At 38.3% G+C, this 15,743-nt stretch overlaps 1 protein-coding gene across 6 annotated transcripts in view; it reads right to left on the minus strand.

The window, feature by feature from the left end:
• The window catches only part of szt2 (SZT2 subunit of KICSTOR complex), a 140,669-nt gene that overhangs the window by 30,833 nt on the left and 94,093 nt on the right, over nucleotides 1-15,743 (minus strand). For 4 of the 6 annotated variants that reach the window (XM_086224165.1, XM_086224164.1, XM_086224167.1 and 1 more), the window contains exons 51-59: nucleotides 13,694-13,885; nucleotides 10,782-10,972; nucleotides 8,783-8,949; nucleotides 7,842-7,939; nucleotides 7,550-7,682; nucleotides 7,206-7,336; nucleotides 4,791-4,838; nucleotides 1,664-1,785; nucleotides 229-414 (exon numbers count right to left, since the gene is read on the minus strand). In XM_086224165.1, the coding sequence (XP_086080291.1) occupies nucleotides 229-414; nucleotides 1,664-1,785; nucleotides 4,791-4,838; nucleotides 7,206-7,336; nucleotides 7,550-7,682; nucleotides 7,842-7,939; nucleotides 8,783-8,949; nucleotides 10,782-10,972; nucleotides 13,694-13,885 (1,268 nt within the window). The remainder of the gene's footprint in view (nucleotides 1-228; nucleotides 415-1,663; nucleotides 1,786-4,790; nucleotides 4,839-7,205; nucleotides 7,337-7,549; nucleotides 7,683-7,841; nucleotides 7,940-8,782; nucleotides 8,950-10,781; nucleotides 10,973-13,693; nucleotides 13,886-15,743) is intronic. The other 2 variants (XM_086224163.1, XM_086224166.1) reach the window with 2 other exon arrangements.

The raw sequence follows: 15,743 nt of genomic DNA on the forward strand, positions 1-15,743 counted from the left end.
CTTGGCAACTTCCAACCCCACGAATACAAGTTCAAGATTGACTGAATAAGCAGTTCTTGAGAAAAGCAAAAAGCAAATGCACACACACACACACGTATGCGCACACACACACACGCACGCACACACACACACACGCACGCACACACACACACACACAAAAGGAGAGAACTGACACCCCCCGTGGGTCATCTTGCAAATCACTCTTAGGCAGTATTTTGGTGGTATTACCTGCTTGGAGTCCAGTTCATAGATGGGTGAATCTGAGAAGCAGTGATGATGGAAGAGGCCCATCTTCTGGTTGAGCAGGCAGTGGACTACATGGGCTCTTGCATTCTGCCACTTCACCAACCGGACCAGTTCACGATTCAGTGAGGTGCCCAGGTCCACAGACCAGTTGTAGCTGTACAGACTGACCTAGTATATAAACAGGGCAAAAGGAAAATTTTACAAATGACAATAAAGAAAACCTAAGAACATCTGAGAGGTTATTGCTTAGTTGTAGCTGTGGTAGGTTCACACAGCTTATATTATTGAATTATAGCCTCAACAATTGGTAGTTTGTTGTTGGTGGTGAAGTAATGCATACTGTGAGTGACTATCCAGCTGTTTTTATCTGTTTGTAAAGCACTTTGATTAGCCAGTGCATGATTTTTGATTAGAAATATAAATGTTAGTTGCCTAAAAAGTCTTAAAAATTGCAACACCACTTCTTAATTAAAAATATACAAGGGAGAATTAGGATAGCTAGTGTATATTTTGGTGGTGTGCAAAAAATTAAGGTGTTTTGATTGTTATAGCTGGAGGCACAGTGGTGCAATGGTCAGCACTGTCGCCTCACAGCAAGAAGGTTCTGGGTTTGAGTCCCGGCTCGGGCACAAGATCTTTCTGTGTGGAGTTTCAATGTTCTCCTTGTGCCTGCGTGGAATCTCTGGGTAATCTGGCTTCCTCCCACAGTCCAAAGACATGAAAATGGAGACCAGGTCAATTGGATACTCTAAATTGACTGGAGGTGTGACTGTGAGTGTGAATGGTTGTCTGTCTCTATGTGTTGGCCCTGCGATGGACTGGTGACCTGTCCAGGGTGAACCCTGCCTCTTGCCTGCCACTGGGATAGGCTCCAGCCCCCCCCCCCCCCCCCCCGCGACCCTTAATAGGATAAGCGGACGAAAATGGATTGATGGATGGATTGTTATAGCAATCTTATTTCTATCATATTTATTTCTATTTTCACAACACTAATCACTTGTTCAGTGCTTTGAATAAAGAAACTCTTAACATTTACACTACCTTCTTTTGTCTAAAGTGACCTCAAAATGCCCTCTGACATCTGGATTAATAAATCCTTAAAAAATGTTAACACTGAGCAATATAAATTATACAATCATTATTGTAATGTAAAAAAAAAAGAAACATTTTTAACATACAATTACTCATGAATATCCACCACATGTATGTGCGAGAGAGTGTTTTATGTAGTTTAGATAAAATAAGCAAGGAGGACCCAAACTGTTTGTAAAAGTACAAGTGTTCACTGGTCAGAGTTGTATTCAGAGCTGCATTCAAACAGGACCTTTTTTAGTTTCTGTTTGTTGGAGCTCTTTCTTGCTCTCTGGTTGGCCCCAGGCTAAATTCATAGTTCCAAGGCTTACGTATGCCAAGTCACCTTTTTGTCCAGGATGCTGATGAGGAGAAACCTCTGGCGGGGTGCCAGTCCCACCCCGGCCTGGCCAGGACTGGACCAATCACTCTGTTCCAGAGCCTCAAAGCGCTGGAAGCCCTTATGAGCTGCACAAAAGAGAGAAAGACTCAGTGAAACAGCACGGTAATCTGGATCAAAGCCAGACAGGTCTCTGGGAGTTCCTTTAGCACATAATCCACACTGATTGTCAGGACATTCATCTTCTTTACCAAACTGTGGGAACACAATCGATGTATGATGCATTGCCATAGGATCACATTTTAGGTCTAATGAATACAAATATACTACAGAAAGAAAGGGGACGTATGGAGAGTTCTAATTTGCAATCAGAAGTGATATGTAAAGAATCTTACTGTAGAGCAGAATATTTACAATGACTTTTTTTGAAAGACTCTTCTCCCTTAAAATATAACTTTGTATTTGTAATTGCAGTCAATGAAACATTTGCTTTTGAAGTTTTTTCAGTACTGTAGTCTCAGGTCACACTGAATTCTTTATGATGTTATTTACAGAGAGCAAAAATTCCCCCATGATCATCTGCTTGTTCACAGACGTAAGGACAATTTTTGCTAAAGCAGAACAAGCAGAACCAGACTGGTGCCATTTATTGCTTAAATACACCTAAGTCTGTTTTTTTTTTTTTCTTCTTCTTCTTTTTGCTCCACTTAAAGACCTCTGCTACATTTTGGGAAATACACTCACATTGTCCATCATTTTTAGTGCCAGACAGCAGATAAATACTCCTCTCTCCGCTCCATGAGCATTAGGTAACCACAAGAGTGGCTGACTGCTAGTGAGTGTGTTCATCTGTTTGAACACATGCAAAACAAGAACTACTTTCTCTCTCAGATTCCAAAACTTGCAGTTCCTCCAGAGTCAGGATCAGGGACTTGCATTGCCTGAAGCAACTATCCTCATCATCTCTTACAAAGCTGCCACGATGATTAGCAGCAGTTATTTTAGTTTTTAAGAGACATTTTTTTGTGTTGAACAAACTGACAATGGAGCATTGCGGTGCTCCATCAAAGTCATTACAGGTATGTATCTGAGTTTGAAATAACATCTTGTCAGTGCCAACAGTTTTTAACTGTGAAGGTTAAGCAGAGCCTGAGCTCTATTAATATAGCCTAAGGCTGTTTAAGAGGGTGTGTTTGATGACTCTGAGAGGGTTTTTCTTCCACTTCCCACTTCAAAAGTTCTTTGTAGCTAATCTAACTAGTTGTCAGCATTTCAGTGGTAGCCTGGAGGTCTGTCATGCATGCAGATTGGAGAGAAGGGTATCCATCTGCATGCGTGACTCTAAAATGGAAAAATGTATTATACAACAAGTTTTGTATGTTTGTACACAAATAGGCCTGCAGAGAGCACAGCAGCCAGATATCGACCAAACCATCATTTTGGCCTACTGTCAAGTTGCAGTATCAAATTAAAATGTATAATATACACACCAGACAGCACCTGCCACTGGCTGTGTTTGTCATCCTAGTCAACCAATGTGACAAGCAGCAATATCTAAGAGTGTGCAGGTGGCTGAATTCAGAATAGCCTACTAAAATACTACTCATAAAACATATAATGTCAATCTGAGCATGCAGTTTATCACATTAGTATGAACAATACTTCCGTTTCAAATCAGGTGTAAAAAATCAGCAGTACAACCAGGGAGCATATGGAAGGACTTCAAGTACAACTATTTCATCTCCTGTTAGTATTAATTGCAAGATAGTGTTACCATGGCCTGGAGTTCTCCACATGGATTGTGCGTGTGTGTGATCTGACTACTCTCTCAAGTGCAATAAGGGAAACACCTAATTATATGTGACCACTGTTAATGGTATTTATTATCTGTTCTGGCCATTCCTCCCCACGAGCAATAATTAGGTGCAGTATTCAAGGAAGTTAATGTGGTGTAGCAAAGTCTCCTTTTCTGTGTTACAGTGTTGACAATGTCTCTTCCTCGTGACACTTGCATCTTGTACTCATGTTTGAGTGTTCCTTTGTGTGTCATACTTACAGTACTATCCTGAATGTATCCAGCTATAAACATTAACAGTATGTAGCATATAATGCTGAAATAAGTAGTAAGCAGTATGTCTGGCATATTGACCAAGTATGTAGTAGGCAGTATGTCCAGCATAATGACTGAGTATGTAGGAGATAAGATGTAATGCATAATAATTAAGCATGTAATAATTGCAGCAAGTGCTACAGAACAAAGCCGGTTTGCCACTACATATTAACGGGCACAAGTTCAACAATTATATCGGCTGAAGTGTTATTGAGGGTTTTTTTCCCCCCTGTTTTGTATCGCCTCCGCTTGCTGTTCGTGTCTGCAAAGAATACAGACAATTCATCTATTCCATATATCAGTAAATTTTGCTGTAAGAAAAAGTTTACACCAATTAGCAATCGGTTGCTTCTTTGTGGTGCAGCTGATAATTAGCTTTTTTTTGGGGGGGGGGGTAAATGCTGCTCACCTTCAATTCATTGCTTTTGGCACTGGCATTGCGCTGCTTGCTGCTGCCAAGGCATCTTAAGCTCTGCATCAACAGGTGTCCCCTAAAATACTAGCTTTCCATAGTTTTAACACTCATTACTATTTTTATGTGAATGGAGGGTTACTCTTTCTTAGCAAATCACAAGACTTTGTCATTTCTGACAATACTTCCCTGTCTCATAATGATAATGCGAATAACAATTGCTGTGCAAGTGAACACGCAAATCAAAATAGTGAAGAAAGTATATCAAGTCGATATTCATCTTAAAAAAGGGGGGAATTGCCAAGGTACATATTCATTTAACTGGGTTTTCTGGACATGTTGAAAGACCACTTCAATGTGCTGGTTGACAATATTATTCAGAAAGGCTGGCAGGGAAAACATTATTAACTAAATGGGTCTGTTTTGATATGTTACTGCCTTATGTAAAGACATCTCAACTACCTTCATGTTTGAAAGGTACTCTTTTAAACCAACATTAAAGCGGTTAAGAAATACTAGAAAATTAAAGATGTATACCACAAAGTTTTTTATTAAAAAAAACAGCATAACATCCAATCAGCATGAATTGGTAAGCTGAAAGGCAAACTTACGTGTGAACCTATTTAGCACTGGCGTGTTTTCCTCATCTGAACTGTCTTCTGTAGGCAAACAGAGATGGTACAAACAGCAAGGCAGCGAGGACACAGAAATACACAGCTCAGCACGAACTGATGTAAGCAGACTCTTACAAAATAACAGAGGGATGTTAGACAGCTGGGAGCATGGACAGTGAGAGACAGAATCAAAGAGCAGCAGCAAGGAGAGCATGTTGGTAGCTGTGAGACAAAACACACATGCTTGGACTTCTTCCTTTACAGTTAACAAGGGGTTCTCAACCTTTTTGAGCCCAAACCCCCAAGGATAGTCTAGTTTTTTGTGAGCCCTACTCCCTCCACTTTCTCTTCTAGATGTATGCGGATGAACCACAAGAGTCAACATATGTACTTTAGACCTAACACATAAAATAACTACGAAATCCCAATTCTGAAGTTGCTGGACCTGGTCAAAATAAAACAAAGTCTTGAACTGTTTTCACAGAACTACTTTCCAACATTTTCAAGTGCAGGCACTTTGACTCTCACACAATCAATAAAATCTATGCCAAGACCAATTTTATTAATAGGTGTAGAATTTTTTAAAAAGGAGCTTTTCATCAATCTATGTAAATGTTTTTCAGATTTTTACCCATATAAACAGTTGGTGACCCCAGGTTGAGAACCCCTGCTCTACCCTACAGATGAGGTTAACACAGGTGTTAGGAACATGCTGCCGATATAATGTTTCATTTTGAGATGAATTATTCCACAATAGTCTTGATTGAGAGTTGAACAATAATGTATGATGTCAACCACCTGAACAGAGTTGGCACTATCATCTCTATGTTCAGCTTGAGATGATCGCACGCTTGATTTCTGTTCAAAACCATCATTGATGAAGCACCAAAACAATCCTTATCCATTGTGCCTTGCACTGTCCTTTGAACTGTTCATCAATCTTGCTGTTTTTAAACTTACATTTTCAGCAGAATTTACACTTTGATAGTCATTGTCTTTGTTACCAAATTACATGACTCTGCTTTTCGTGGCAGGATAATTTTAGAGCCCCATGACGTAAAGGGCCATTGTCCAGAAACCTGATTAATGTTTATTCCATTTCTGGAATGGAAACTCAGACTTTCCCCTCATCTTAGGACAACAGAGTTTTAACTAAATGTACATTCCGGAATACCAACAAGGTTTACAATTGACATTTGACAATAACAGTAATCCACTTATTTGGTGTTATTAAATACAACTATCAGAAATGAATATTTGTAGAAAGGAAAATTATCTAATTCAAGAGACCCTTGTGTTTATATTTGAAGGTTTCTGTTTGTTAGTTTTCAAATTCCAGTTTAAAGAGAAAGTATGAAGGAACCAAACTGATTGCCTCCTTCACTATGCATGGCCCAGGTTAGTCCCTGAAATTTCTCATATGTGCTGTGACCCCCTGCTGACAGACAGAATTACTTGTTTAAATTTACATTGATCAGCTTAAGCATCAAAACCACTGACAGGTTTTGTATTGAGTAGAATACAATAGCCCTGCAATTAATCTCATAGGCTCCATCAGACCCAGAGACTTGAGATGCAACCAGTAATAAAAGCCTTAGTCAGAACTGGGTTGGGTTGCAGTAAGTCCCAGGGCTGATATCTTGGCTTTGATCAAAACAAGCGCTGGTCATAAAGAAGTGCTGTGTTGCTGCAGTATTTGTGACTTTTGGGCCATTGTGTGGGCATGTGTATGCTGGGGATCGTATTCAAATTCCACAAGGCCAAATGATCAAAGTTATTTAAGTCATGTTAGACAGTAGGGATTTCATACCGAACCATGAAAAAGTGAACCCTTCAATACACAAACCAAGCTGCCAGGCCAGAGCAGGACCAACACATAGAGACAGACAACCATTCGCTCTCACAGTCACTCCTACGGTCAATTTAGAGTATCAGTCAGCCTCGTCCCCTCTTGATGTCTTTGGACTGTGGGAGGAAGCTGGAGTACCAGAGAGAACCCACACAGGAACAGGGAGAACATGCAAACTCCACACAGAGAGACCCTGTGCTCGAGCTGTGGCTCGAACCCGGATCCCTCTTGCTGTGAGGGGACAGTGCTAATCACTGCACCGTGCCACCCAGCCTAAAAAATGTTAAAATAATTAGCATGTCCATCAAACAGATTTAATAAAAACTAAACATTATAATCCTCATGAAGGGGGGATTTATCGCAAGGCTATTGTATCATGCTTAATACAAAGCCTGTCAGTGACAGCACACTGTATTTAGCACAATGTCATATTTCATTCGCTATACAAGTTGCTCCAATGTAGAACAACCTGGACAAACAGAAGGCAACTCAGCTGAGCACTGACAGTACAAGAGAATAGATGTTTAACATGAATGATAAGAGACACAGTCTTTAAGAGTTACCTTGTTCTGTGCTACAGTGCCACTGATGAAAGTTCCTTCCAATTAGAATAAAGCTCCTCAAAGCATCAGGAGGCTGGCTGGGGTTTTGAACCAGAGGAAATGGTACAAAGATGTCTCCAGAAGGGGGACAGCTAAAAAGGTTAAGGAAAACAGGGTATGCATCAATACATTAACAATATGAAACAGTAAATAAAATACTGGTCTGAGATTTTAAAGACACTGAGATGCACATGACTGAATGTGTACATGGATGTCAAAAATTAAGTTTTTTGCATATTCATAGTCATATTTTCAAAATGGAGTGGAGGAAAGAGAACAGACTTTGAAAAGTCACAACAACATACCTTGTCTTTTCAAATGCCTTCACTGTTGTATCACTTGCCAGAGAACTGATCAAATTGACAATCTCTGCCAAGATGGAGGGCAGCAGGAAGTGTGAAGCAATGTCAGCAGTACACTGCTGGATGGAGGGGCAGCCTGTTTACCAGCAACCCAGCCATAAGAGAGAAACAAAAACAAACAATGAGAGGTACTTTATCTCACAGAGGATAAAATATGTCATCATCAGAAAATACATTCTCTCCCAAGTTATATTTTGCATTCTAACATAATGGATGAGAATGAAATGAAACTTACCAAGTGTCGCCATGAAAGTTATCCATGGTTGGCAAGTCACCTGGTAGATAGGGTGGAGGGTGCCCACATCTCCTTCCTCCAGCTGAGACACTTGCCTCCTACATGGGCACGAATATGATTTAACACTGAACTGCATTATAGGACACTTTGGGAATTTGCATAACTGTTAACAAATGGTACAAAATACTTCAGGTAACATTGTGCTGGCAATTTAACATTTATAATATAGTACTTTGTTTGAATTTTTTTTATTCTAAACCAGAGGTCATGAACTATAGTATATTCATCCAAGGACAAACATTTTTTGTAATGTAAAAAAATTCCCCTTTATGTAGACTCATTATTTAGTTATTAAGCCTTTTATGGTCACTGTTGTGAGTCACCATAACCATGGTCTGAGAGGATATCAGACACATTAATTTGAACTGTCCACTCACGTACTTGCTCTGTTTAGCATGTGTAACCTCAGTGTTGGCTCACAGTGCTTCCAAAATGGGGATGACCTATGTTTAGCAATGAACCCGAACACTTCCAGTGTTGCTATTGTGGCTGATCTGCTAAACATGTTTTTTTCACTAGTTTTGTATGAGTTTCATTTTACTCTTTTTTGCTGTTCAATTTTTGTTTATCCAGTAAAGGATTGGTTTAATTTGGACAACTAGAAATAGTTTGATGAATTTGGCAGCGCTAATCCTCTATATTGGGGGTGTAACATGACCTCATTTTCTGTTTCTATATCTGTCTACAGAGAGTATACCCGAAGTAGGCGTAGTCTTGACAGGAAGTGTGTGAAGATTCTTGGGAATGTTAAAACTGTTGAATTTTAACTGTCGTGTGTGTTGTTGCAGTTTATTTTGTACAAACTTTAATTGAAAGATAGCTGAAACACTGCACTTCCACTATTATCAAAGAAACCACATAAGAGAAGTTTGACCACTTACCTTTGGGCCTGCTCCATCTCCACAGCAATAGCTTTCTCCTGGCTCCATTGCTGCTTAACGCTCTCCGTCTTGTGTCTTCGTCGTGTTGCTCGACCCTCCTCTCCTTTTTCTTGCACAATGTCATCAGTTGTTTTGGGGCTACCTAGCTCTGAGGAGTCTGGTTTGCTCTACAAGGGTGGTATTCATTTATTGATTGGAAATATGCAACAAATATTAGGAACAACAAATACTTGCAGCAGAAAAAAATATGAATGACCAACAGTATTTAATACGTAGATCCTCAGCAGAAGCTGGTAAGTTAAAACAGAATTAGTTGATTGAGTTCATATGGTTATTTTTATCCAGGCTGAAGTACTACCAAGTAAAATAAAATAACTGCATCCCTGGTATTTCAAAGTAGGATAGACTGTGTATGTGTGTATATGTATATATATATATGTGTGTGTGTATATATATATATGTATATATGTGTGTATATATATATGTGTGTGTATATATATATATATATATATATATATATATATATATATGTGTGTGTGTATACATATATATATATATATATATATATATATATATATGTGTGTATACATACATATATATATATATATATATATATATATATATATATATATATACATATATATATATATATATATATATATATATATACATATATATATATATATATATATATATATATAAAAGACTGCTTCCTTGTGGTTTCTGCTGTGGCTGACCAAGTTATCAGCTAATGAATCAAAGTAAATAATTACGCAATTTGGATTTGCATCTTCCACCTGTGGTGAAAATTGTAGCTCTATCTGCCTCAAGACATCCAGCTCAATGTCAGCTCTCTGTGGGTGTCAGTGTTCATAACAGTACAAATGGGTGTCATAAGGCTATTTGAGACTGGCAATATTACGTCAGGTTGAAGGTTGACATAAAGTAAAGTCCGCTTTGACTAGGGGACAGAATTTTGACATAGCAGCAACCCCTGGAACCTAATAAGATTATCGTAATGGAAGGGTTGTACTCTTGTATGAAGTCTGGAATGAGGTTCTGTTGTCACTGTGCTTTTAGGTTACAACCATTACAATGATTGCTGTATTTATCATTAGGTGGTGGCATCTGATAGGTGGCATTGCGTGGTCAGTGGTAAGGAAGTATAAACTGTAAATATTAAAACAAAACATTTTCATAATGAATATGATAAGACATTGTCCCCAAAACTACAAAAAATACATTTTTGACATAATTTTAAATGACCTATGTCACAGCCCCATCAGGACACTCTAGTTTGGTTTTGGACTTTTTGTTGGAACAGTTCAGTTTGGTAGCTCATGCGCTGTTCTTCACCACAGCATTTTTTTTTAAATGTGCCACTTTAGCTTTTTTTTTTATTTTGATAATTAAACCTACAGTTTATCTTCTCCATTCTCTGCATTTTGGTCCTGCCACCATCTGACAAGCTACATGATTTGAAATGAAATAAAATAAGAGAAAAAGTGGAAAAATGGAAATGTTCATTACTAAATAATAAAAAATATATATAATTTAGACCTTTTTTATATGATTGTTGCTTTCACTTTGAATAACACCAACAGGTGTGTGCTTCCAGTATAATTATAAATTCTGACAGCAAATTGGTTAACAAATAAGAAAAACAATTATTGATTCCAATACCAAATCTGCTTATCAAATATGGTTCTCAGTTCTCTACGTCAGTTCCAAAATGAGTAGCAAATGCTGTTACTGATCTTTGTTCAGCTTTTACTTAATAAAAATATAATAGTTAACTGTCCCTTCTTCTAAATATGATTATCTAAAGCCACATGATTATCTAATTTGATAATCACATTTTCTCTCATGGCACATGTTATGATTTTCTGAACTGTTAGCTTTAAAATTGTGGTTTATCATGACTTAAAGCATTGTAATAAAACTTGGCTACACAAGGGAGTGTTGCAAAATAAATGGCATCAGCCTTTGGAGAACTGACCAGAATATCCCAGAAACTCCGGCGGGTGCTCTTTCCGGTTGGCGTGGTGGACTCAGGTGTGCCGGAGCCTGTCATTGGGGTGATTCCAATGGCTTGTGTTAAGGTGATGGGAGAAGGGCTGGTTTTAATGACCCGTGAGCCACTGCGCTGCCTGGAACTATCTTTCCCTTCAGGTAAAGTGAGCAACAGTCCTACAGACACATCAAAAAGACATCAGCACAGACCAGTGGAACAGTTATACTTAAGTCATCTGTAATAGAACTAAACACCCTGTGGACTGTAAAGAGTCTCACCTTACATTAACAGTGTCACCGTGCATAGCTTGATTTCATATAATACTTTTTACTTTTATTTAATATACATGTCAGGAAGAAATACATACACACATATGTGTATACATTTATGTACATACACATATATGTCTATGCATTATAAACCCACATACATATATGTATATATATATATATATGTGCATATATTCTACACATATATAAATACACACACACACATATATATACAGTATATATACACACACACACACACACACACACACACACACAGAGTAGGGTTGGGCATCTCTGGCATAAGGCCAATACGACATGCATCTCGATACACTGTCCACGATCGGATGCATTAACAATTCCTATGCAGCAATTATCAATGCAGTATGATACAATTCACAACCCAATCACGGTGCACTGTGATTGAACAAACTCTGATTCAACAAAGTGCAATTTGGTGCAATACTATATGATTCAAAACTCAACCATGATGCACTGGACAATTCAATGAGCTTGAATATCGATTAATCAAATGAGTTAAGACCACTGACAAACTGGCATTTTTGCTGGCTTTGTGACACGGAGCCATAGAGGGCAGGGATCTGCCTCTCAGAGGAGAACTTCCTATATGGTACTGTGGGTCCAAGACATTTAGAGGGTGTTTACAGCCTTCGTTCTGAGGAACACTGTAAGGTTGATATTCTTACAAATAAAGAAAGCGTTAGCATAATTTATTGCCTTTGCAGGAACTGTGTTGTTACCCAGTGGAGAATGGAAAAAGCTTTCAATACAGCGCTCACTGTTCTTTGACACTTCAGTATCAGACCCCGCAGCAGGGGATGCTGTTACTGTTACTGTCACACTATGCTGTCGCTTCAGGTGAGGAATGAGGTATTTTGTGCTCCTTGTGTACCGTAGAACAGCATGGCGCATCTTACAAATTGCTTGAGACTTGAAAATGTCTTTGTTTTTTGTAAAATCCCAAATACTGCAACAATCTGGACTTGTGGCCGAAAAGCGAGTGTATCTTCTCCGCTTCTGTTTGTTTTATAAAGCGTGCCCACGTCCACAAAAGTACATCCCCGCAGCAGTACAATTTAATCTGAGCATAAATGTGAAATATATCATACTTAGGCTGTTACATCCAAAAACCACAATAATCTAAATTTAGAATTTTACTGATGGAAATTTTTGATGACAGATGCATCTTGATTTTTTTCGTCAAAAATTGCATCCATTCACAGTTGTTCTCCCAATGCAATCGCATCTTGCATATATATATGTGTGTGTGTGTGTGTGTGTGTGTGTGTGTGTGTGTGTGTGTGTGTGTGTGTGTGTGTATTACGTACATACAGTACATTTATTAGGGCTGTTACGAAATTTTGCGTCATAAAAATGACAAAATAAAATTCAGACGCATGAATATCAATGTTAAAAAAAACACACAATGCAAAGGGGCACCACTATCACTGATAATTTTTGACCCTCTCGCCTACTGTACACACATATTACAAGAAGAAGAACACTCTAGCCACGCCAGAGAAGAAGGAGAAGAAGAAGAAGCCAAACAATTGTTTCAAAAATGGAGGGAGAGGAGGTCAAACAAGTAGCGGAGGCTTCATCAAACAAATCAGTTGTGTGGACTTATTTTGGCTTCCCATGTAAAAGACAAGGCAACTGTGACGCGATGGTGGATAAAACAAAAACCGAGCAAACTCTGTCAGTACACAACACCGTACACTGCGGCGAGCACTGCTAGCATGATAGAAGGATCTGCACCTGTTGAGGGCTACAGCTCACTGAGGTCAGACATTATAGATCTAGAATAGACTGCAGCCCTGAGGATCATTTAATATTTGTTTTCCTTTTCATTCAAGAATGTAGTTGTCCTCATTGTTTACAACAACAAAGCACTTTTTTTTAATTGAAATTTTGTTTGTATTTGCATTGTAGTCTAAATAAGGGAAAAATACAAATGTTTTGACTTCAAAGCAAAGGGCAATTTATTTTGTACTGACACAGCAAAAACTTGTACGGTATGTCTGCATATTAAGGAAGAAAATAAAGAATATTAGATTTTTGCATTTTTGATTTTCTTTCATCTTTTTCGTATTGTAAGTATTTTGTATCGTAAGCCCTGTTTGGTATTTTGTATCAGTTTGTGAGTTGACTATTTCGTTGCACCTCAATATATATATATATATATATATATATATATATATATATATATATACACACACACACACATACATACATACATACAGTACACACACACACACACCAGTGTCAAAGTTTTGTTCTGTTGTTTTCTTTACTTTCTTTCATTCTCCATAATAAATTTGGAAATCTAAAAGATTAATTAGTAACACAATTTATAATGTATCCTAATAATGCACACTGCTCTGCAAGAGCCATCATCACATGGGCTTTTACATGGATGTTAATCTCTCAGCCAGTCACTACCTTCCGTTTTTTTACTTTTCAGATATGATGTCCATTCTTAAGATCAGTCTAAAGGAAAACTAGATTGGCAGTGATGCAGAGGAGGTAACGGTTGATTGTAAAGCTTTGCATACAGTACATACAACATAGAGGGATGATGAACGAATAGTCATGTGTTGATGCCCTCACCTTTTGCATCTTCTTTTGCAACTTTGGCTGCTGGACAGATCAAGCTTAGGCAAAGTGGGTTGGGCAAGACTCTGTGTTCCATGATGACGTCACAGAGTGCATGCCGCAGTGCTCCCTGGAGTTTATCACTCAGCTGTAGGGGGCTGACATTGCCCTGTTCCCAGATGTCGAACCGCACATACAGCCGTGGCTCTGTCAAATGATAAACAGACTGGTAGGATCAGATAGTCCCAACCTTTGGGTTCATACACATTTTCTTAAGCGATCTACGGCGTCAGGTGGTTGACTGAAGGCACTATGAGTGCGCTGTGCATTTGGAGCATGTTCAGAAAATTTTTTTTGCAATTTAAAAGGTCCCACTGAGGGCACAAACTGCAGCACAAACAGGCAGTCATTAGACACCCAATTATTCATGTGTGTTTCAGGGACAAAAAAATCAAAACAAATCTGAGTGGCGAGCAAATCACAACAGAAAGAGGCAGTCTTTGACACCCAATTATTCGTGTGTGTTTCAGGGACAAAAAATCAAAACAAATCTGAGTGGCGAGTGTCATTACTTTTAAAGCCCAGGTTCAGCCAAGACTTGGTATTAAACTAGTTTTGGTAGTGCATGCATTTCAAGTCAGAAATGAGAAGTGCTCGTCTGAAGAAACAAAACTGCTTGTGCACCAAGGGACGATTAAAAAAAAAAAAAAAAATCAGAAATTTTAGGTCTTACAATTTATCACAACAGATAAGCACAAAGATTTCTGAGCCTCTGAGACAAGAGGCAAGATCTAATACTGGAAATGAGTGGTGTGAAAAAGTGTTTGCCCCCTTCCTGATTTCTTTTTTTGTAGTTGCACGTTTGTCTCCCTTAAATGTTCCAGATCAAACAAATTTAAATATTAATCAAAGTAAACAAAAACAAAAACATCTTTTACTGTTGGTGTGATGTTCTTTTCCTGAAATGCTGTGTTATTTAATGGGACACAGACCTTCCAAAAAGTTCAACTTTTGTCTTGTCAGTTCACAGAGTATTTTCCCAAAAGTCTTGGGGACCATCAAGATGTTTTGTGGCAACAATGCGACAAGCCTTCATGTTGTTTTTGCTCAGCAGTGGTGGTCGTCTTGGAACTCTGCCATGCAGGCCATTTTTGCCCAGTTGTCTTACGGTAGAGTCACGAACACTGACCTTAACTGGGGAAAATGAGGCCTACAGTTCTTTGGCGATGTTGTGGGGTCTTTTTTGACCTCTTGGATAAGTCGTCACTGCGCTTTTGGAGTAATTTTGGCCGGCCACTGCTGGGAAGGACTGTTTCATGTTTTCACCATTTGTGGAGAATGACTCACTGGGGTTTGCTGGAGTCCTAAAGCTTGAGAAATCGCTTTATAACCTTTTACCGATGATGGATGTCATTTACTTTCTTTCTCATTTGGTCCTGAATTTTTTTGGATCTCGCCATGATGTCTAGTTTTTGAGGATCTTTTGGTCTACTTCACGATGTCAGGCAGGTCCTATTTAAGTGATTTCTTGATTGAGAACAAGTGTGGCAGTAATCAGGTCTGGGCTTTTGATTAATTCATTTTTGATTAACCAGTTTATTGTCTCAAAAATTTTCAGAGAACTACAAAAATAAGAATCTAAAACAGAGTCATAACTAACAATTGTTTTCATTATCAGAAATGATTGTTAAAAATATTAAATTATTATTATTAATTATTATTATTATGCACTGTACTATCACCGTAACATTCCTGTCTCATTTAAATGCCATTTCTGTATTTTTTTACATTATTTCTATCTCATCTTTCAGTTTTTAACAACTTGGTCATGAGATAGTTTCAATAATTGATTACTTTTCTGTCATGAGTGGGGAAATTTAGGAGTAGACTGCTCTTGAACGCTCACATTTAAAAAAAAATAAACAAAAAAACTCCAGGTTACAGGATGGACCTTACAGTCTACAAATAAAATGAAGTGCCTTACTGTATATCTTACTTTATCAAACAACAGTGAGGGCAGCAACAGACACGACTGGCTGGCTCTGCTCTTCAGCTGACTTTAGCC

Source organism: Aulostomus chinensis, chromosome 14 (genome assembly GCF_037954235.1).
Source record: "Aulostomus chinensis isolate RoL2024-O1b breed Wild chromosome 14, RoL_Achi_v1.0, whole genome shotgun sequence".
Classification (NCBI taxonomy): Eukaryota; Metazoa; Chordata; class Actinopteri; order Syngnathiformes; family Aulostomidae; genus Aulostomus; species Aulostomus chinensis.